This window comes from Cynoglossus semilaevis, chromosome 19 (assembly GCF_000523025.1).
Source record: "Cynoglossus semilaevis isolate Cse_v1.0 chromosome 19, Cse_v1.0, whole genome shotgun sequence".
In the NCBI taxonomy this organism is placed as follows: Eukaryota; Metazoa; Chordata; class Actinopteri; order Pleuronectiformes; family Cynoglossidae; genus Cynoglossus; species Cynoglossus semilaevis.
In genome coordinates, this window is record NC_024325.1 from 10,348,635 (window position 1) to 10,368,851 (window position 20,217).

General features: G+C 41.7%; 3 protein-coding genes across 12 annotated transcripts in view; 1 reads left to right on the plus strand and 2 right to left on the minus strand.

Annotated features, from left to right (window-relative positions):
• stard13a (StAR related lipid transfer domain containing 13a) overlaps window positions 1-8,860 on the minus strand; it is a 48,835-nt gene extending 39,975 nt beyond the window's left edge. For 2 of the 10 annotated variants that reach the window (XR_001761629.2, XM_025065787.1), the window contains exons 1-5: window positions 8,770-8,860; window positions 7,342-7,404; window positions 6,622-6,768; window positions 6,124-6,224; window positions 3,767-4,660 (exon numbers count right to left, since the gene is read on the minus strand). Coding sequence is in view for 9 of the 10 variants with exons in the window: in XM_025065787.1 (XP_024921555.1) it covers window positions 3,767-4,600 (834 nt within the window). In the remaining variant the exon portion in view is untranslated. Of the gene's footprint in view, window positions 1-3,766; window positions 4,661-4,753; window positions 4,819-6,123; window positions 6,225-6,591; window positions 7,405-8,769 lie in introns of those variants that run through there. The other 8 variants (XM_017041752.2, XM_025065792.1, XM_025065788.1 and 5 more) reach the window with 8 other exon arrangements.
• A 29-nt stretch (window positions 8,861-8,889) lies between these two features.
• Window positions 8,890-11,719, plus strand: rfc3 (replication factor C (activator 1) 3). The gene is made up of 9 exons (XM_008332870.3): window positions 8,890-9,054; window positions 9,730-9,867; window positions 10,110-10,177; window positions 10,281-10,378; window positions 10,511-10,692; window positions 10,786-10,922; window positions 11,019-11,117; window positions 11,198-11,267; window positions 11,354-11,719. The coding sequence occupies exons 1-9, from the start codon at window positions 8,968-8,970 to the stop codon at window positions 11,543-11,545; spliced, it is 1,071 nt and encodes a 356-aa protein (XP_008331092.1). The 5' UTR covers window positions 8,890-8,967; the 3' UTR covers window positions 11,546-11,719.
• A 124-nt stretch (window positions 11,720-11,843) lies between these two features.
• On the minus strand, window positions 11,844-20,002 carry kl (klotho). The gene is made up of 13 exons (XM_008332874.3): window positions 19,072-20,002; window positions 17,983-18,413; window positions 17,823-17,902; window positions 17,582-17,744; window positions 17,309-17,414; window positions 16,358-16,507; window positions 15,966-16,201; window positions 15,697-15,892; window positions 14,484-14,662; window positions 14,230-14,337; window positions 14,002-14,107; window positions 13,475-13,601; window positions 11,844-12,895 (listed from the first exon to the last, which is right to left on the minus strand). The coding sequence occupies exons 1-13, from the start codon at window positions 19,789-19,791 to the stop codon at window positions 12,558-12,560; spliced, it is 2,940 nt and encodes a 979-aa protein (XP_008331096.1). The 5' UTR covers window positions 19,792-20,002; the 3' UTR covers window positions 11,844-12,557.
• Window positions 20,003-20,217: the final 215 nt, after the last annotated feature.

The window sequence follows — 20,217 nt, forward strand, 5'->3', positions numbered from 1 at the left end:
TCATTGACTCTGACTGAGACACTTGTTCACTGGCCTTCTAGGAAATGAACAAACCGCTTTGTTTCTGGGCCCTGCCGCCAAGCCCCGAGTCCCAGAGGCCGATAGCACAAATAGGGCCTCTTTGAGGAGCGTGAAGTCCAAAAACAGCCCCCTCACTCACTCACTCACTCACATACATACATGTATGCACACACACCAGCCTGCCCTCAGCCACGTACCCACCCTCTCATACACACAAACACACCCTTCTGTCCACTCCTATTCCCAAACCCTCCATGCTGACCAGTTTAAAAAAATATCAGCAGAAACAGCTTTGGTAGTAAAGCCATTTCCTGTGTATTACAGCCCCCACATCTCCAGATTCCTTCAAACAGGAACAGAGGCCTGTCTATGTGCAGCAGACTGCTATTTTTACCCTCTCTGCCAGGGACACAAGCAGGCAGAGTGAAGGCTTTTTCACTGGCACACACACACACACACACAATGTTCTCAGCACTAATGAAACCTTAATAGGCTTGTGTCTAAAGGAAGCAGCGCTTAATGCATCACTGTACTTTAGTACCAAATACCACATCATTTTATTACTGCTCTCAACTGTCTTGGACTTGATGAGATATCCCATCATCATGATACATAGTAGTATAAGTGGTTAAAGAGTGCACAGCCACAGGACATTAAAATCACATCCATAATCTCACAATCCCATCAATGACTTTAGTCATTCAGGTTTTGTCACTCAGTTAATGGGCAATATCTAACATATGAAAATATAATAATGTAAATAATATTTTAAAATGTATATATTTAATCATTAATGATATGAAAGGCATTGACTTTATATGAGAAACAGTAGAAGGAATGAACGAACTACATGATTGTCCTGCTGTCATATGTTGTCTGCTGCTGTGAGCCATCTTTGATGAAGACTAAACAAAATATATAAAAATATAAATTTGAATTGGACTTGAAACTATAGCAATTTTAGAACAAACTACCTTAAGGAAAATGCATTATTCCTACATGAATTAAAACATGTAGCTTTATTTTCCCATTTGTTTTTTTAATATAAAGCTACTGGGCAGGTCAACACAAGTTCTACATACCAGTGTGTCCCTGGGCTGAACTTTCTTCTAGCGACTGTGACAAATGATGCAAAAATTATTATTGCACAAGGACGAGAAAAACCCATGGAGTTATTTTGGTTCAAATAAAATAACAGACTATAACATATGGTATTGTATATTTAATTTAGGAAAATAATTCTAAAAATAAGCTGTATGTTAAAGGTTGATGAAGAAAGCAGACATGATCCTACAGTGACGGTTCCAAGAGCACATTTGGTCCAAGATCAGGGCTAAATTATTATGGAACAGTAAATAAATAAATAACTCCGAGAACTGGAAAAGGAGAGAAAATGGAGATCACAGTAACGTATAGCAGCTAGGCCTGATTTAACCTTAAATGCCATTTAATATCTTGTTATTTTCTCTAAATTCCTCAAATTATTACATCTGGCGAAGCACTCATCCACACTGAGGATTGTGACGAAGCTGCACAGGCCAAGATATTCTAAGAATGTGGGAGCACAATGGGGCCACTTTGACTTAACAGGTATTCAAATGAGCCCTGGCCCTAAGCCTGTCAGTGAGTGACTTAAAAAGCCACTTGGTCAAACGGTGAGAACAACTGCAGAAAAAGAACAAATCCTTTCTCTTTAGGGCCCAGGGGGTAGAAGAGCGTGCCAGGGGACCGTTAGGAGATGGAGGGCAGCTGTGACAGGTGTGAGAACATGCTCAGAACCCTGCTCACTTCACAGATGCCCAGTGGTGCAGAGAAGGGCAGGCTGGGTGATGGAGCAGCCAGCAGAGGCCAGGAGAAAAATGAGAAGAATTTATGATCAAGCATGTGCTGCCAAAATAGTTCCCTTTTATTCAAAGAATCAACACATTGTTTTTTACTTTGCTCTGAAATCAAATATGAAATAACTTCAACGACTGCCAACCATTCTCTCCAGCAATATTATATACAGTACTATATACACAAATAGGAAAGTGAACTTCTGTCATTGTGACACAGCAGACCCTTATACAAACAAATGTGACCTCTACTTTTAACCCATCACCAAAGTCAGCAGGGGGCAGCTTAAGTGCCCAGGGAGCAGGGTGTGGGGACGGTACCATGCTCCGTGCACTGAGCTCGAACCTGGAACCCTCTGGACCCATGCCTGCTTCCTTAACCACCAGGTCATCACTGCACTAGTAAATACGTCTAAGAGCAGGTAAAAAAAAACTGTGGACTTAAAGTTAAAGCTCCTGCAGCAGTAGTCGTTAATGAGCAACTAGAAGTGTATGTAGGCAGATCAGTTTGCAGGAATACTGCCATCTGTCTTCTCTTCTGTCCCTTAAAACTTAAATAAGCAGATTTAAGAAGCAGACTGAGGACAGGAGGGTGAAGGAGTGCAGAAATGAGACAACATGTTCGAGTACGTAGGGCTTAGTAGAATATTTTACCATCAAAAAACGCTGAGACATGTCTTGGCCTCGACGTATTTATGTGATTTATACAGGCTTGACATGTATTAAATCATGTGAAAGTTGAGTCAGCACCTCCATCTTCCATTTGGTAACCATTTTGCTTAGTATGTTGTAGAAGTTAAATCTTTCTAAAATAAAAAAAGTCTATAGAAACTACATTTTTATCACTAAAATTTATCGTGTTCAGTTCATACATAAATGTCATCGCCTTGACCCAACGTAAACAGCTCTCAGGGGGCTCCTCTCCAGTGACCCTGAGCTGTTAGAGGCCCCTGTCTGTCAGGTCACAGCTCATGTATTTACCTTGGACAAAAAATATAATATATATTAATATATATATATATATAGATATATATATATATATACATACATACATACTAACTATGAATAAAGTGTTGTACACTGCCTGTATTTCCTAACCCGTGTGTTGTGAGAGCTTTGTAGCTGAAAAGAACTAAGCTTTGCTGCCATCTAGTGGTGTTTCTAGTATGGTTTAAGGAATCTTTTTACTGGAGTAATGACTGATATGTGGCAGTTGTAAAAGCACAGGTGTAGATACTAAAACGAATGATTCTGTACATGCTGGCTCACTGTCCCACTGACATGTGACTGATGAGACACTTGTGCTGATTCTACTCTGGCAAAACAAATGTCCATCTGTGAGCACAGATATGGAAAAGAAACAAGTGCAGCTTGTAGACCAAACTCCATCTGGACTCCTGTGTATCTGGTGTCCGTGGATCACATGTCCGTGTCTGTTAATCACTCATATGTTCTGCACTTTATTGACTATTTTCATCTAAATCACATTTTTCTCAGAATTCCAGAAACTCTATTTTCATGAAGATAAATGTTGTGTCTAGATCCCTGGGGTATTTGACACATTTTTTAGTTATTTTCAGTAAAACTTTTTCTATAAATATTTATTATGTAATTTAATTAATGTTTGGCTGCCTTTCATCTGCTTTTGTTCTAAGACCATCTCTGGGCTAAGAAAAAGAATGCTAAGTTGTAAATATTTAGGGACAGTTGAATTTTTTTAGTATCCCTAGGGTCTGCCTTCTGGTCAGAGTCATGTAGCTACAGTCACTTGATTACAGTCTATGGCAGTGACAGGAAACAGTTGTTGAACTGATTGTATACAGCTAATGTGTTGGGGTTTTTTTCCCACAACTCTATACAACAGATTCATCTCATCACCCATAACACACCACTGCTGTGTTCCGTCTTACCTGTTTCCCATCGCTCTCTTCTTCCTCCTCATCACTAGCAGCCAACTCTGCGGTGCCTTGGTTGCTGTGTTTTTGACAACCAGATGCAGAGCTGTTAGGTTGGGCATCCTGTCTCTTCCTCAAACACTTCCTGTTCCTGCTCAAGTTTCTACGGCGACGACTGACCAGGAATTCCTTATATTGTAATGTCTCAGGAAAGTCGTCATCCTCGTCATTGTCACCTTCTGCCTCTCCGGTGTTGGAAGAGGAGGTCTCTGCACCATCGGAGCTCCTATTGGACGAAACCACCTGTTTGTCAAAGTCACAGAACACAATGACACTGGGCTGGTGCTTCACTATTCTGGGGCTGTCCACAGAAGGGTCCTCTGATGCAGTCACAGACGCAGGGACAGGGCTACAGCCACTATTATCCAGAGCCAGTGAAAAGGCAGAGACCAAGTCATCAGGACAGGAGGACGCAGGAGACAGTGTGTCTTCTTGGGGAAGTAACATGGCTCCAGCAGCTGTCTCCAGGTCTGACTCCTCTATGATGAGTTCTTCTTCATGTACCAGATCTAAATCCACACAGTGTCCACTTTGTTGTGAGTCCAAGTCGTCCGACTCCTCGGGTGAACTGCTGTCCACCTCCTTCTCTTCCCAGCTTTGATTGTAGGTTCCCACAGAGTCAGGACTGCAGTCTAGCAGACGAACAGGTTCAGACATGGTTCTCCTTTGACTGATGGAGGTGTGAGTCAGGAGAGGAACTTGACCTCGCAGACCATCCAGAGAGACACGCACAGACTTCAGACATGCCTGTTGCTGAACAGGCCAAGCAGCAACTGAGCCTTCATGCATTTTAGGGAATGAGTTGTCATCTATGAATTCTTCTCCAGTGAGCTCATCTCAGGAGCTAAACTATGAGGAGGACATTTTTCGTTACACACGTTAGCACAAATAAAAGCCTTGAGGAAATTCCTTTAATACTGAGTTACAGACATACTGAGTTACCTTTTTGCTGCAATGTAAGTCTGTTGCTCATGTAACTACACAGGCAGCACGGAATCATGGGATCACTTGCATGTTGAACGTGGAACGAGCAGGGGAATTCTAATGTTGGTCATCATGGTAGTACTCAGAGAGCTCAATGTTTTCTCAGGTGGTACAGAGGTTAAAACGTTTGAGAACCACTGATTTAGACAAATTCATGACATTATCAAAGAGTGTGGCGAAACTAGTTGTATTTATTACTGATTAAAAGTATGTTAAAATATTTTGTATACACTTTACTTTTACTCACTTTTCTTCATAAAAGGTGTGCAGATATTTTGTGCAACAAATGAAAAAAAAATTGACATAATTCCATTAATTGTCCTAACTCTGTCAACAGTCACTACTGATGATTAATGTTTGCTTTTTCTTTAGCTGAAATTAATGTTTTAACAGTTGAGGCTTCACTGTCATCAACAGCTCTGGGGTTTTTTCTTTTAATGAGCGTCACGCTGACAGATGCTCTTGTGAATTTGACATTGGAATTTTAATAATTTAATTTGACATATTGACATGTTTCAAAATGTGCGTCTATAAATGTAAGTCTTTAGAATGTATGTTGGAGCTTTAACTGAGATGAAAATCTAGAGAAGTGAAAATAAAGATTTAAAGTAAACTAATAAAGAATATATCTACTTTTGGATATCTTCTACTTGGAAAGTATACACATACATACAATCAAGTATTTCTAATTTTTTAAAAATTACCTACACTGACATCACACTGTTAATCCTTAAATTGTGCTAAATTAAAGGAGTATTCTCATTTATACAATTGTGATAATTGGAGATTGTATCACTCCAAAAGAAATCATCATCCATTATGAATTATTTTAGTTATTTAAGTTAGAGGCTGTTCTTCAAAGAGAGGTTAGGAGTTCCATCACCTACGTTGGTGATTGGTCCAGGTCAGTGGCATCAAGTTCATCTTCATAAATTTTCTCACAGCATGAAACTGTCAGGCTAAAGCAAAAAGCTTTTTGTGTTAAACACATTGTTTTTTTCCTTGGTGGATATTTTTGGCTGTGGTCAACACACCCTAATTTCCTCGCCTGACATGCTCTCTTTGTCTCTCTCTCTAACTTGCAGTGGAAAGTCTTAAAATGTGGTTAAAACCCTGGCATTCCCTTTGTCTGAGTCTTAGACAGTTTTAGGTTTTTGCCTGCATGAGTTTCCAAGAAAACCCTTGACAACAACTCATTTCACAGTCATCGGTCAGACAGCTAAAGAAAAAGAATAGACTGTCTATTTCTTTTAACAATAAAACATTTTTTTACTTTCTTTAAACATATCTTTTATAATAACACATTCAGAATTCTTGTTTCAACATACCAGATGTTTCTCCAGACAGACGTGTCATCACAGTCCAACGTGGAGCGCAGCAGAACCAGGATGCACCTCACAGACCCGGCCCCTGTTCCAGCAACTCCGTGCTGGTGAAGTGTTTGACACAGAGAAAACAAAATGAGTGACTTTACGTCTGAAAATATATAAAACGCTGCGATGGGGGAGGAGAGAAACAGAAAAGGGGTTGAGGAATGTTTTTCCCTCCTCCATTACCTCAGCGTAGAAGACACAGAAGATCCACAGGCAGGTGTTTGTGTCTTCTGTTGTATCAGGAGTGTGTGTGTGAGACTGTGAGTGTGTGTGTGTAGGTGTGTTTGATAGTGTGTGTGTCAAAAGAACTATCGATTGTTTGTTACACATTCATTCATTCACATTCATTATAAAAATGATGGAACACAGACATTCACATTCATCTGAGATGAACATGTTCAGGGTCTGAACCCCCCTCCTCACCCTCCATCCCCATTCCTCCCTCTCACTCACTCCTGTACAACATGGCTCCAGGCGAAGGATTTTTCCCCAGAGAAGCCCATTTCTTGACAACACATGAGGTAATGCTTCAAACGCGTCAAACCGGCCCTCTTTGAATCTTCCTTTACTTTCGTGAGTTTGTCAACGACTGTGAAGAACCTGTAAGTCCAAATCAACAAGAAAGAACGTTCTGACAAAGCTGTCAACAGACTGTGGAATTCCCCAGCAAACATTGAATTTCAGGTTAGGGGGGGCATCTTCAGTCAAGACTGAGGTCCTGCTTCAAAGAGATTGTACCTGTTGAAGCAGGTTTGACCCTTAAGGTCTTAAGGGGACGAGAGATGTGGTCAAGGTTGAGGGCAAAACTGAATGACGTCAACTAGGTTGAAATGTCCCTGTATCCTTGAGAAAAACATTTTTTTCAATAAAAATTATGTGCATGGATTCTATAAGGATATAGACAAATATACACTAACCAAACTGAATTGATAAATTCATAGAAATGTGAAAAATCCACATGCCCCCTCTGGCTGGTGGAGCACCATTAAAGTTGATTAATGAAAGCCCAGCAGCTCAGCACAGGTCAAAGTCATGCTCATGAATGAACTCCATAACTTATCTTGTCCAAAGGTCTTTGATAAGCTTCTCTGTCCTCAGGCTGCTTCAGCTGCTCAACTGTGTCACGTTGCTGTAATGATGAACGCATATTAATTTAACTCCGACAACACTGACCTGCTGAGACACGCTGCTCCATAAGGTACATTCCTTTGCACAGGTACCTGCCCACCTCGCTACCTGTATCAGAGTCAAGGCCATGTTAGATCACACTGATATAGACATCATGCAGCATTTAAAACTAAATTTAACAACATCACAGATGTCAACATACATTAAAACTTTAAACATTGTCATTTTGTCTTGACTCCTCGTTTTTTTTTCATGCATAACATCTATAAAAAATTAAAAAACAAAAAACAAAAAAACCAGGAAAGCAATTGTTGATTAATATTTGCTTTTTTTTTCTTTTATTCAAAGGAAGACCCTGAGAGTATTTTCTCTGCTACCCTGGTGCAGTGACTTTTGTTTCTGTGGCATGTGGTTATAAGTCTTACATTCCTCAGAGGCATCAGGCTGTTTGTGTTTGCTGTTTTCAGCACAGCAATCTCCAATTCTCCTGCACTGGAGAAAAGATATTATCTTTGTAATGCAATACAGGCTACAGTGCTACTGGAGTTTTTTACCCTCTGCTGCGTCTCTTATTTCCTGTTGTCATCCCACAATAATCCTGCTGTCAGACACAATAATATCCAAATACCCAGTGGTCTACAGTTTAGCAACATCAAATAGTGACGTAAATAGGATTAAGGGTTGGGAACATCCATGTTTGTCCTGCAATGGGGAATTTGCATATTGCAGCAGCGAAGGCAGTATGCAAGCAAAATGAATAAACACATAAAAAACAGAATAGTATGAGAATATATATATATATATACATAACAGAAAAGAAAAGAAAGGTTTGTGGTATGCTGTGGTTCAATATTACTCAGCTCACCTATCCAGTCCAGACATGTAGGAGAACATATGTTGGTCCTAAGTTGTCATTAAAACACAGGAGGCATGACTTTGTCTGTGTAGCCCAATGTTAAAGAGAAGACTTTGTTATGTTGTAAACAAAAGAGACAATTTCAGGGAAATAAATGATTGATACTATTAATAGACGTAGATAAATAAACGTTAAGGTAAGTTTTCTCTTAAAATGTGCTAACTGAAGAATGTTAAATAACTGCCTTATAACAGCGTGTCTTAAAGCCAACTAGGGGTCCAAGATTGATAGAGGATTTTTGATTTATATTTATTATTTTAGAGGTAACAAAAAAGAACCACAATAAGCTATAATTTTACAATATAAATATATTTTAACTATAAAGCCGGGAATACCAAAAGCCACACTGTAATTCCGTTTAATTATAAAACTCCCTTGTTTGAGCCAGAGAGTCATAGAAAGCTTAATCAATTGCAATTATTAGCCTCAGGGCCAGACTTCCCGCCTCTGGCATTGCTCTTTATTCTACTTTTGTTAAAGAGCAGCGAACAACTCGGCTTTTGCTTTATAACGTGCTTCGACATTAATCTCTGTACATTAAGTTAAATTTGACTTACATTTTCTTTTCTTTTTATTTTCTTTTTTCCGCATTTACCGCTCGCTCACACGTCTGTCTCTTCCAACTCTCCGTAGCTTAACAGGAAATTGCGACACAGTGTGTCCAAAAGACATTTCGCGGGAGAAAAACAACAGCAGTGGCTAACGTTCCTGTCAACGCCAATCTCCGATAAACAGAGACTAAAACTTCTTCCAAAATGAGTCTGTGGGTTGACAAATACCGTCCTACCTCCCTCGGTAAACTGGACTTTCATAAAGAACAGGCGACTCAGCTGAAGAACTTGGTATGAAGAAAAATAAACATTTATTCTCATCGATTTATGTCCAGCAGCTACAAAGGCCTTTGCTAAATAGTGTAATAAATCGTGTTTCGATGAGTTGATTACTGTACATCCGCTTATTAAGTTTAAGCAGCTTGTTGAAAATAGAAAAACCTTTGTTGTACATGTTGTAAATGATTTTAAAGTCTGTCAGCTTTACTTATTATGTTATACTAATGCAGTTGCGTACACTGAAAGTACTGTTTTTATATTAAAGTTAGAACCTTTAGCAGAAGGGTGGTTGATGTACACGGCAATTAATGCACCGTTGTGTTTAAAATTAAATGTGTTGAAACGTCTGGTACTAAACAGAAGTGACTTAAATTGCATCATCATTTGGTCAATATTTGGGATATTTTTCTGTCTTTTAGACACAGCCTCCTCACCAACCAGTTTTGTAGGAACCAAATACATCTGAATTTTATTTCATATTTATTTTTGTCTTATGTCTTGATTTTTTTTTTCAAATAGCCAAGCCAAGTGGTGCAGGAGTAGTGCTTCTTTTTTAATAACTGCAGTCGAAGACTGTCATAGATGATTTATTAAACTAGAACATTTTATAGATATGTTTTTACATAAATGAAATTAATTAGTCAGTGATTGTTAAAGTTGTTAATCAAAAACCTTTTTTTACATCAGGTCCAGTGTGGAGACTTTCCACACTTGTTGGTTTATGGTCCATCAGGTGCAGGGAAGAAGACACGCATCATGGGTCTGCTGAGGGAACTGTATGGAGTTGGAGTGGAGAAGCTGCGCATCGAACATCAGACCATCGTGGTGAGAGACAGAGCTATTAACTGCAGAAATACTACATTATATACAGCTTTAAATAAATATATTCAGAACTGTTTTTGAATTATTGTGTAATGCAGGATTTGATGATGTTTGGATTTTGGATTTTCACTTCTATTTTTAATATATAGCATTTCTTTTTAGCTCAAATGCATCTATTTCTTTAAATACTGGTGTACAGCTAAAAACAACAACTGTGTCACCTGTTTTGTTTTTTTTTATTCCAGGCTCCATCTAAGAAGAAGATTGAAATTAACACAATAGCAAGTAACTATCACTTAGAAGTTAACCCCAGGTATCTGTTACTATTATTATTATTACAATATTTATTATTATCTGGTCTTGAAGTGAATAATTGTAGATGAAACATCTAACTTTGTCTGTCCTGTGTTGTACAGTGATGCAGGAAACCAGGACCGCGTGGTGATTCAGGAGCTGATTAAAACTGTGGCTCAGTCACAACAGATTCAGTCGAGCACCCAGAGAGAGTTCAAAGGTCGAATTTACATGTCCTATTATTGTCTGTCTGTGGCCATTGTTTTAAGAATTTGGTGTCCTCGTGCTCATCTGTCTGTAAAGCCATAATACTAGATTTGACCTCATACTCAGTGAATGTTTTTGTTCACAGTGGTGTTGCTGACAGAAGTGGACCGACTCACCAAAGACGCCCAGCATGCTTTGCGTCGGACTATGGAAAAATACATGGCCACCTGCCGCCTCATTCTCTGCTCCAACTCCACCTCCAGGGTCATCGGGCCGATTCGGAGCCGTTGTCTGGCCATCAGAGTTCCTCTGCCCAGCACAGAAGAGGTCACCTAAAGTGGTCACCTACCATACATTTATTAGCAATAGTACTGCATGATTCAGGACAAGTTCAAGCAACTTTAAGAACTTTTTTTTCAGGTTTGTAGTGTTTTGACATCAGTCTGCAAAAAGGAAGGTCTCCTGCTGCCTCCTGAACTGGCCAAAAGGATCAGTGAGAAGTCAGGACGCAACCTTCGTAAAGCTCTTCTGATGTGTGAGGCCTGTAGAGTGCACCAGTGAGTTGTCATTACATCACTGAAATAACATCAGATTAGTGTGTGGCATATTAAAACAGAAGTGTTTAGGAACTTACCGAGGCTGTGGTATTTTAGGTATCCCTTCTCAGTAGATCAAGAGGTTCCAGAGACGGACTGGGAAGTGTACCTGAGGGAAACGGCCAATGCCGTTGTGAGCCAACAGAGCCCCCAGAGGTAGAAGAAGACCAGAGTGTTTCACTGAGCCTGTTAGAAAGTCAGTAACATTTAGCTGAAACTGTTTGTCCTTCAACCAGGTTGTTGGAGGTTCGAGCTCGACTGTACGAGCTGCTGACTCACTGCATTCCTCCTGAGATCATCATGAAGGTACAGTTGGTCTTTTCCGACGTCACACTGTTTGCAAAAACATCAGTGTAATGTATTTTAATCCTCCCTGTCCAATCGGTGGTCAGGGCCTGGTCAGAGAGTTGCTGAACAACTGTGACGGACAGCTGAAGACTGAAGTCTCCCACATGGCAGCACATTATGAACACCGGCTGCAGCTGGGCAACAAAGCCATCTACCACCTGGAGGCCTTCACTGCCAAGTTTATGGCCATGTACAAGAAGTTTATGGAAGACGGCCTGGATGACATGATGTTTTGAGCAAAAAGAGAAAAAAGAACAGACTAAAAGATTCAAACCCCTTGTCTTATTTTGCTTTGTTACAACAATCAGCTCTGGACCATTTCTAAACAAAACAGGAATTTGTTAAGTCAAACAGGAATGATGTGTGCGTTGACTTGACTGCGTTACAATAAATATTTGTTCGTTCCTCTGGGTTCATGCTGTCTAAATACTGAGTTTATACTTCAAGTTACGTTAATAGAAACACCTGAGTATTTTTGCTTTATTCTGGTGATTTTTGTTGAATGTTATCGATCATAAAACGTTCTCCATCTTCAGAGGTTTAAACATATTTATTTGTGCTAAACCAACAAATATCACAAACATTGAATTGTGTATGGTTACACTAAATACATCAATACAATTTAAAACAATCCAGTGGAGTTGTATGAGAGAGAATGACTTTAGCAGCATGGTGGAGTAAAAATAGCCTGGACACATGAGATGAACCATTAGAGGACTGATGAACTTCTAGAAAATCTAGTATAAGCAGCTCTCTTGGCTTCCAGCTGAGGCAGTGCAAGTTAATAGTGAAATACACATATATACAAATTATTATATAATTTATTTTAACTGTACAATACCTGCTATGGGTGGTAGTGACACAAATTAATTTAAATAAAGAATTTTAATAGTTATTACATAACATTCTAAAAACATTCCTAGTTATTTTTTAAACTTGTTTTTTCAAACCACCTGTGTTTGAGATGTGACCTGTGGAAACACTTCTGCCTTCTGTAGGTTTGTTTGCTCAACAAAGTGTGACAGAGGCGTCAGCCAATCAAATCACAGGGTTCAGCTTATTGGCTGATTCAATATAGGTTCTGTCCAGTGCAAACATAACTATTCAATAGCTCACTGCTGCAGTTTACTGATCTGACAGCTTCATAAGAAATTCACAGGCGTTCTAACAATAAAAAATAACTAAAATCTCAGCTGATCAACAATGAGTTGCTAAAAGAAATTTAAAAAATCCTAGAGTCAAAACTCCTCAGTAACACTCAGACTTGTGTCTCTTAGCTGTGTAGTAAATGATGAGACACAAGGTGATGATAACACCTAAACCCACCAGAGTCAAGAAGCCCAGCACCGGCCACTTCACCAGCAGGTGGCAGCCCAGGCAGGGCTGTTGTGAGCTGGGACAGTGCTGCGGTGCGGCTCCCTGGACGGGAAAGCCATTGTGCTGGATAATGTTGCGATAGTTGAAGAGAGAGGCCTTGTCGATGACCTCTTCATGGACCTGGCCGTACAAACCGAAGCCTGGGTCTCTCTGGTCACTCAGAGCGTACGCAAAGTAGCCCTTTAGGTTGACACCATCCAGAATGTAGGCTGTGAAGGGGAGGAGGAAACTTCAGCTATTATGTTCACAAATATTTTCTCTTTCATGGAGGACCTTTCTTTGGTGTGTAGGAATCAACTTGGTAAATGGTAAATAAACACAGGCAAATATCACGATAAATGTGAAAGTGTGAATATTTAAGTAGTCATTATTAATTTATTTATTTTTCTTACCTGGGTAGCTTTTTCATAGACAAAACTACTACTGTTATACCAGTGTCCAGAAAATGTTATGTTAGAATAAAAAGTGCTGCATGTTCACCAAACTGCGCAGAGCTGCACCATAACAAATACAATAACAAAGTCAGCGGGTTTTTACAGCGTGACTCGGCTTCCGGCCCAGAATTAATTACCAGGACAGATGACTGTACCGCGAGTTGATAACCCCGGTCCTGTGTAGCTCTGCTGATCCTCATGTGTGTTCTTGACCAGCTGACCACTCTGAGGTCAGTGACCTCCTGTAAATACTAGTCTAATATTTTAGCTCCTACAGTGAATTCAGTGACCAGTGAAGGAGGAGCTGACCAACTAAAATTAGAACAACAGAAATGTGTGTGTTTGTGTTGTCACCTTTCAGTGCCTCGTTGATGTAGTTGTACAGGTAGTAGACTCTCAGGCTGTCCTTGAAACGGGCTGGGTCTTCCTGGACCCCGTTGGCCATTACGTAGACCGGTACGTCACTGTAGTGCTCCTTCACCTGACGCAGGAGGAAGGAAGAATTTTAATAACCTTTGACAAAATGTTAATATCCAACTGTTATGGCTAAATTATTGAAAGTTCAGAATAGATTTCTCAATTCACTCTTTTTTCTTCATGATAAACAATAAAGAAAATAATATTGTACATTAGAGATGGCGAAATAGAAGTATAATACAAGGCAGTAATGAACAGGAAATAAAACTGAAACATCAGGGTTTGAACATTCAGGAATAAAAACAAGTTATAAAAATAATCATAAATTCTACATCATTAAGTATGTACACTAATAATTTAAATATTATTAACCCTAGTAAAAGTCTAGGTTAAGTGACAGAATAATGAACAGTATTTGGTCAGTTATCACTAATAAATTAGTAACAGTGACCCTTCATTCCCACCCAGTTCAGGGCTTTCCTCAGGCCCCAGGGAACAACAGGTCTGGGGGACATGATCCAGGTGGTGTCGATCATGTGTTGGACCTCCAGCATTTCGTTGTAGGTGTACCTGCACATGTAGAGAAGATAAACAGAGATACAGACGCCCGATAGGGGAGGCAGGAATGTACAAGAATGTTAGTTTGGGGTTTGTGCAAGTATGAACAAAGAGAGAAAAACAAAAGTTCTTACGAGTCTTCCTTGGCCCGAGTCACCAACTTGGTACTGAAGTGACTGAGGGCAAAGAAGTCATAGGTTCCTTTCACCAGCTCTCTGTCCTCCTTATTGAACACTGGCAGTCTGTGGAAACACCAGGTTATACACATATATATAAACCAGTAACACCATGATATCTGTACTCGACTCAGCACTGAGCTGTCCTTCAGACGGACATTTGTCCTACAGCTCACTAATTAGCTCCACTGATGACATATTCACATTCATACTTGAGTGAGCTGAGTTGACGCAGCCAGCTCCTCATTCCCAGAGGATAGTCTCCACTGCCAAAGACGGGCTCCGCAAACCAGCCCACACGGAAATCCAGAACCCTTTTAGCTGGCTCCACGTCCTCACGGCTGAAGGAGAAGGCTGGTTCCACCCAGTCCATGTGCAGAGCCAGAGACACCTGAGACACAACAGCAGCTGTTTTTTAGAGATGGACCGATGGAATATTTTTGGTCATTTTTTAATATATTTTAACCGATATAATGGGTAATTATGAAACATTTCCAGACAGAACTCAGTCACAGGTTCTCTCTGGTACAGGAAGGTGAAGGAGGCATCCAAATGCAGCACTCCAGGATCAGAAATCAGGTTGAGTCATTTTATTGATTAAAGGCCAAACAGAAAAGAACCAGACTCCAACTGGGCTAGGAACACTCAGGCCAGACAAGAAAAAACGACAGACAGACACAGAACAGAAGTCCAACAATGACCTGATGAGGGAGAGGCACACAACAGGACACCAGGTGTAACGAGTGAGACTAATTACCAGACACACACACAGGACACAGGTCAGTGCCGTGGTGACTGGAATGAGGTTCTAAATGAAAAGAACCTTCCTGTGCATCTGATAGTCTGACAAATATCAGTTTTTTGAAAAATAAATCTGCAAAAATATCTGCAGTTTCTATCATTTTTCGCTGTCACTCTTACTCAAAATCCTAAAAAAAATAATTCAGAATTAACCTGAACCTTTTCCTTCAGTGACTCTCTGTCCTGGAGCCACAGATCAGCCATTACATCATTCTTCCTTGGCACCACCAAAGACTGGACTCTTGGGCGACCGTGGTGACTGGAATGAGGTTCTAAATGAAAAGAACCTTCCTGTGCATCTGATAGTCTGACAAATATCAGTTTTTTGAAAAATAAATCTGCAAAAATATCTGCAGTTTCTATCATTTTTCGCTGTCACTCTTACTCAAAATCCTAAAAAAAATAATTCAGAATTAACCTGAACCTTTTCCTTCAGTGACTCTCTGTCCTGGAGCCACAGATCAGCCATTACATCATTCTTCCTTGGCACCACCATCTTTTCCTTCAGTGACTCTCTGTTATAGATATTAATTAATATTAAATATTAAATAAATATTACATCATTCTTCCTTGGCACCACCAAAGACTGGACTCTTGGGCGACCCAGACCTCAGTTGGACTCACCTGTCCACCCTGCTTGCGCCTGAACTCGCGGTCGTAGACGTGCCAGGCCAGAGCGTGTGCCCGCAGCATCTGATGACCTTCCTGGTAGCTGACCATCTCGTCGTTGGGCTCGTTCAGAGTGATCCACATCTTCACATGAGCTCCGAGTTCTCTGTAGCAGAGTCTGGCGTAGTCTGCGAACGCCTCAGGAGTCTCTCTGAAACAAAGACGCCGAATGCTGTTTTTTTCCGTGCTGATGTCAAAGTTTCATTCTTCAGTGTGAGTCTGACCTGATCTGCCACTGGTTCTCAGTGTCCAGGGGGGCTGGCAGACTGCTGCCCTGTCTCGTGTGGTGCCAAAGAGTGACCACCGGGGTGATGTTGGCTTTGAGAAGCTGACGGGCGAAGCAGCGGTAGTAGCCCAGCAGAGTGGTGTTAGGCTGGGCCACGTCGCCCGTGGGCACCAGAGCCGACCAGTTCAGGGAGAAGTGGAAGTGGTTCACACCCACCTGTCGGATTTCTTCCACCTTCACAGAGAAGAAGAGACAGATGAGACACAACTTTGGACCTCCTACGTGGGTTCTCACCCACAAGCACATGTTTGGAAGAACAATACCACCTTATTTGTACAAAAATATAAAACTGGCACAAAACATTATTCAGTAGACAGCGTGAGACCAAACCTGCTGTCGAATAGTGGCGTAGTCGGCACAGTGTGCGCCTCGTCTCAACGGCGGCACGCTGAAGCCGTCCACCTTCATCAGAGCTCCGCTGTTGGAGATGTTCCACAGGTAAACGCTGGTGTCAGTAAACTGGCTGGGCGTGGTCTCCACCTGGGACACGAGGGGAGAACAACACACCTGGTGTAAACACATGCACTCCTAATGAAACAGAAGTAGGGCAGATCAATAGAAACAGTGAGTCTGTGAGGTCATGTGGTTTATGATTAATGAGGATTCACTGTCGCTGCCAAAGTGGACTTTCACCACCAAAAGTCCAAGTTCAAACTGATGTGATAAAAAAAGAAAAACACCAACAAAGTTAGGCTGTTACATGAAGACCAATCTGAAAACGTAAGAAACCCTTATTAATAACAGTATGAATTCATACCAGTACAGTTTGGTGTTTGTGTTCCTTTAGATTTTTTTTACCACACACAAAGGGTTAACAACAGTTGAACAATTAATTACTCACTAACTTCAATTAAACATTACTGAGTCTTAGTGTACGTTAATACACAGCTAAGGTTTTCCTCCTGTGTTTCTCACTCACTCTCCCGTTTGCCAGTGTAATCTCTAGTGTATATTTGACAAAAATAAAGGAGAAAAAAAATGTAGTTCTAAAAAAACTAAAATAAAGAAAAAAAAAGAGAAAAAGAAATTTAGTTCTAAAAAGATTTAGTCATTTAGTTCAAATCAACATTAATCATAATAATAAAAAAGAAAATTGTCAATGAAATTTAAAAAAAAAAATTAAATAATAGCACAATTCAATTCTTTATGGACCTGTTGTTAAAGTGCTATTACAGTTCATCATCATCATCAACATCAACACACACACAAAAAAACCCACAACAAATACCTGTATGGAGTTGGCAACATCATCACACACACACAAAAAAACACAACAAATACCTGTATGGAGTTGGCAGAAACACCCCAAGCGAAATCACATGGAAACACTCCCTGCACTGGTCTGTTCTCTGGGAGTTCTGGGAAACCATTTCTCTGGATGACTTTCCTGAGGGAATAACGAATAATTTGAAATCTGAAACCAAGGTTACATTTACACCAACAACTGTTATAAATAGTCAGGGTTCTCCTAAAATCAAGGTTAAATCTACAGGCGATACTGTATGAATCACAGACCGTCAGTGTTCCACTCCGCTTCTTCACGTTTATAGTCACCTGTAAAAAGTGGCCGATGTCTTTGGCTCCCTCTTCATGTCAGGCGTGTTAAAGTCAACGTAGTAAAGCCCTCGCCTAATCCCGTATTCCCTGCTCCACTCGAAGCCGTCGATCAGAGACCAGGCTGTGTATCCGATGACGTTCACTCCATCGATGACGATGGCTGTGGGCATGACAAACACAGCTGACGTCACAGACGTCCGTCAGGGTCTTGGTGTCACAGTTCTGTGTCAGGACTCACATTTTAAGGCCTCGGCGATGAACCTCTTCAGGTAGTAGGCGTGTTTGGGGTCTTCTGTCTTAGTGTTGCTACGAACATACCTGTGTTGGAAACAAAGTAGCGCACGTGAAACCAGGAACACTCCACCTGACCGGCCGGGAGACGGCGCACCCGAACCTACCAACCGCTCTGCACCACGAAGATAGACGGCTTGTCGTACTCGGCGTTGACCCAGTAGAGCAGCATCCTCAGGTCCAGTTCCTCCTGCTGCCGAAACCTCAAGCTGTCATTGATGAGGTGGAAGCTGAGCGCCGCCCCGTGAGAGAGGGCGAAGAAGTCGGCCGTCCCCTTCACCTGCTCCTTCTCCTCCTGTGTGAAAGCGGGCAGCCGTGGACCGAGCCGGGCCTTCATACAGGGAGGGTAGTCTCCGTCTGTGAACAGCGGGTGAGCGAACCAGCCCAGGACGTGCTCCAGGGAACACTGGCACTCTCTCTGGCTCTCCAGGCGCGTGTGCTTAGGTTTAATCCAGTGAGAGGCCAGTGCCATGGACAGCTGCCCCCGCTGACGGGGGCGGTAGTGTTGGTGGTAGAGGTGCCAGGCAGCGGCGTGAGCCTGGGGGCAGGAAAATGTAGAGAAAAAAAGAAAGAGAGACATGAAGTGAGGACATTAAAGGACAAACTAGGGCAGTGCTTCCTTATTTTTCTGGGGACCCATATTTTAAAAGTCACAAACCTTCGCGACCCAAGTCAATAGATATTATTCATAAACTCCTGGGAAACATGAGCGAGACGTCCCCCCCAAAAAAAAAAAAATCTTGAGACCCAACTGAGGGTCGCGACCCAGTCTTTGGGCAACAATGACCTAATGTGTTACACCATGTTACACATGGTAAATCAAAACAAAGAGACATTACACACTGTATAGACAATGAGATATTATTTTTTCTCATAACACATACCATAACATAAGTTACTCTAGTAATTTTGAGATACTCTGAATACTGAGGTAGTATTTGATAGGCATCTGATAGTTTATCCGTATTTTGTTTGATTTTTTTGTCCACAAAAGATCTTCCAGTCCCCAAATCCATACATCAATGAAAAAAATTCATGTTGAATTTTTTTTACATGTTTACATGTCACTAAAAACACCATAAAATAGTCATGGTTACCAATAGTAATTTGTAACGTCATTATGACGTTTCATAATAAAAAGTAGAAAGAACAGACTAAAAAGTATTTCTTTCAGTGAACCCTGATCCTGCAGTCACCTTCAGCAGGTTGTGTCCAACCCTGAAGGGCAGGTCAGAGTCGTTCTTAATCCCGGGAGCCACCACTCCTGTACCGTAGCCGTGCCAGGCCACAGCAAACGGGTTATCTATGCTGATCCAGTACTTCACATCATCCCCGAAGGTCTGGAAACAGAAGTCAGCATAGTCCCTGAAGATGTCCACCAGCTCCGGGTTGCTCCAGCCGCCCAGCTGCTGCTGCAGGTGTTCGGGGAGGTCCCAGTGGTACAGCGTGACCAGGGGCTGGACGCGGATCTCCTTCAGCTTCTTGATCAGTGTCCGGTAGTAGTTGGTGCCGATTTTATTGTAACTCCCCCGGGTTCCGTTGGGAAATATCCTGGACCATGACAGAGAGAACCGGTAGTGACTGACCCCCAGCTGCTTGATGGCGCGGACGTCCGCGTGGATGTTGTGGTAGCTGTCGCTGCCCACGTCGCCGGTCGCCATCCTGCTCCCGCCGCGCGTAAAAGTGTCCCAGATGGAGAGACCCTTCCCGTCCTTCTCAAAGGCGCCCTCCACCTGGTAGGCAGCGGTGCCCACGGCCCATATGAAGTCTTTGGGGAAGGTGTCATAAAGGAAAACCTTGTCCTCGGGATCCGGCAGCTTACTGAAGCGACTCCACGTTTTCAAACCCGCGTTAGGTTTCGTGGCCCCGGAGGCCGCGAGGGCCGCTAATGTCAGGAGGGCCAGCGTGGAAGTCATGGCCCGTGTTGACCGCTGTGTGCGGTCAGTGAAGCAGCAGGTCTGTGGAGAGTGGGGAGCCAGCTGTGGAGCAGGGACACGGCGTCTCTCTGAGTCTGTCAGTCATTAACCGGGGGCACATGACGCACCAGGGTCTGTGAGCACGACGTGATGTTGACAGGCCCGAATAAATGACCGACCTGGCCGAAATGGGCCACACGAGGAGCAGTAAACATATGCCTGTCAGTAATGTGTTGTCTGGAAGAGTAATAAAACATTTGCACATATATTTAATATCGTTCCGAATCCCGTTAAAGAGCTGAGTGGAACGTTGAGCAAGCACGCACTTCCAAGTGTGTCTGGTGTTAATCCCTGGGATGTTTCACAGATGGGTGAAATGCACAGGTTAATTGCCCTTATGTAATTAACAGTAATAAAAACTAAATG

What these genes read in the sequence shown, in the direction of transcription:
- kl (XM_008332874.3), bottom strand. Translation starts at nt 19,791, where the DNA reads ATGACTTCCACGCTGGCCCTCCTGACATTAGCGGCCCTCGCGGCCTCC. An exon ending in CATCGCCGAGGCCTTAAAAT is followed by an intron (nt 17,745 to 17,822) that starts GTGAGTCCTGAC and finishes TCATGCCCACAG; the next exon opens with CCATCGTCATCGATGGAGTG. An exon ending in ACGCCACTATTCGACAGCAG is followed by an intron (nt 16,202 to 16,357) that starts GTTTGGTCTCAC and finishes TTCTCTGTGAAG; the next exon opens with GTGGAAGAAATCCGACAGGT.
- rfc3 (XM_008332870.3), top strand. Translation starts at nt 8,968, where the DNA reads ATGAGTCTGTGGGTTGACAAATACCGTCCTACCTCCCTCGGTAAACTG. An exon ending in CTCTGCCCAGCACAGAAGAG is followed by an intron (nt 10,693 to 10,785) that starts GTCACCTAAAGT and finishes CTTTTTTTTCAG; the next exon opens with GTTTGTAGTGTTTTGACATC. An exon ending in CTCCTGAGATCATCATGAAG is followed by an intron (nt 11,268 to 11,353) that starts GTACAGTTGGTC and finishes ATCGGTGGTCAG; the next exon opens with GGCCTGGTCAGAGAGTTGCT.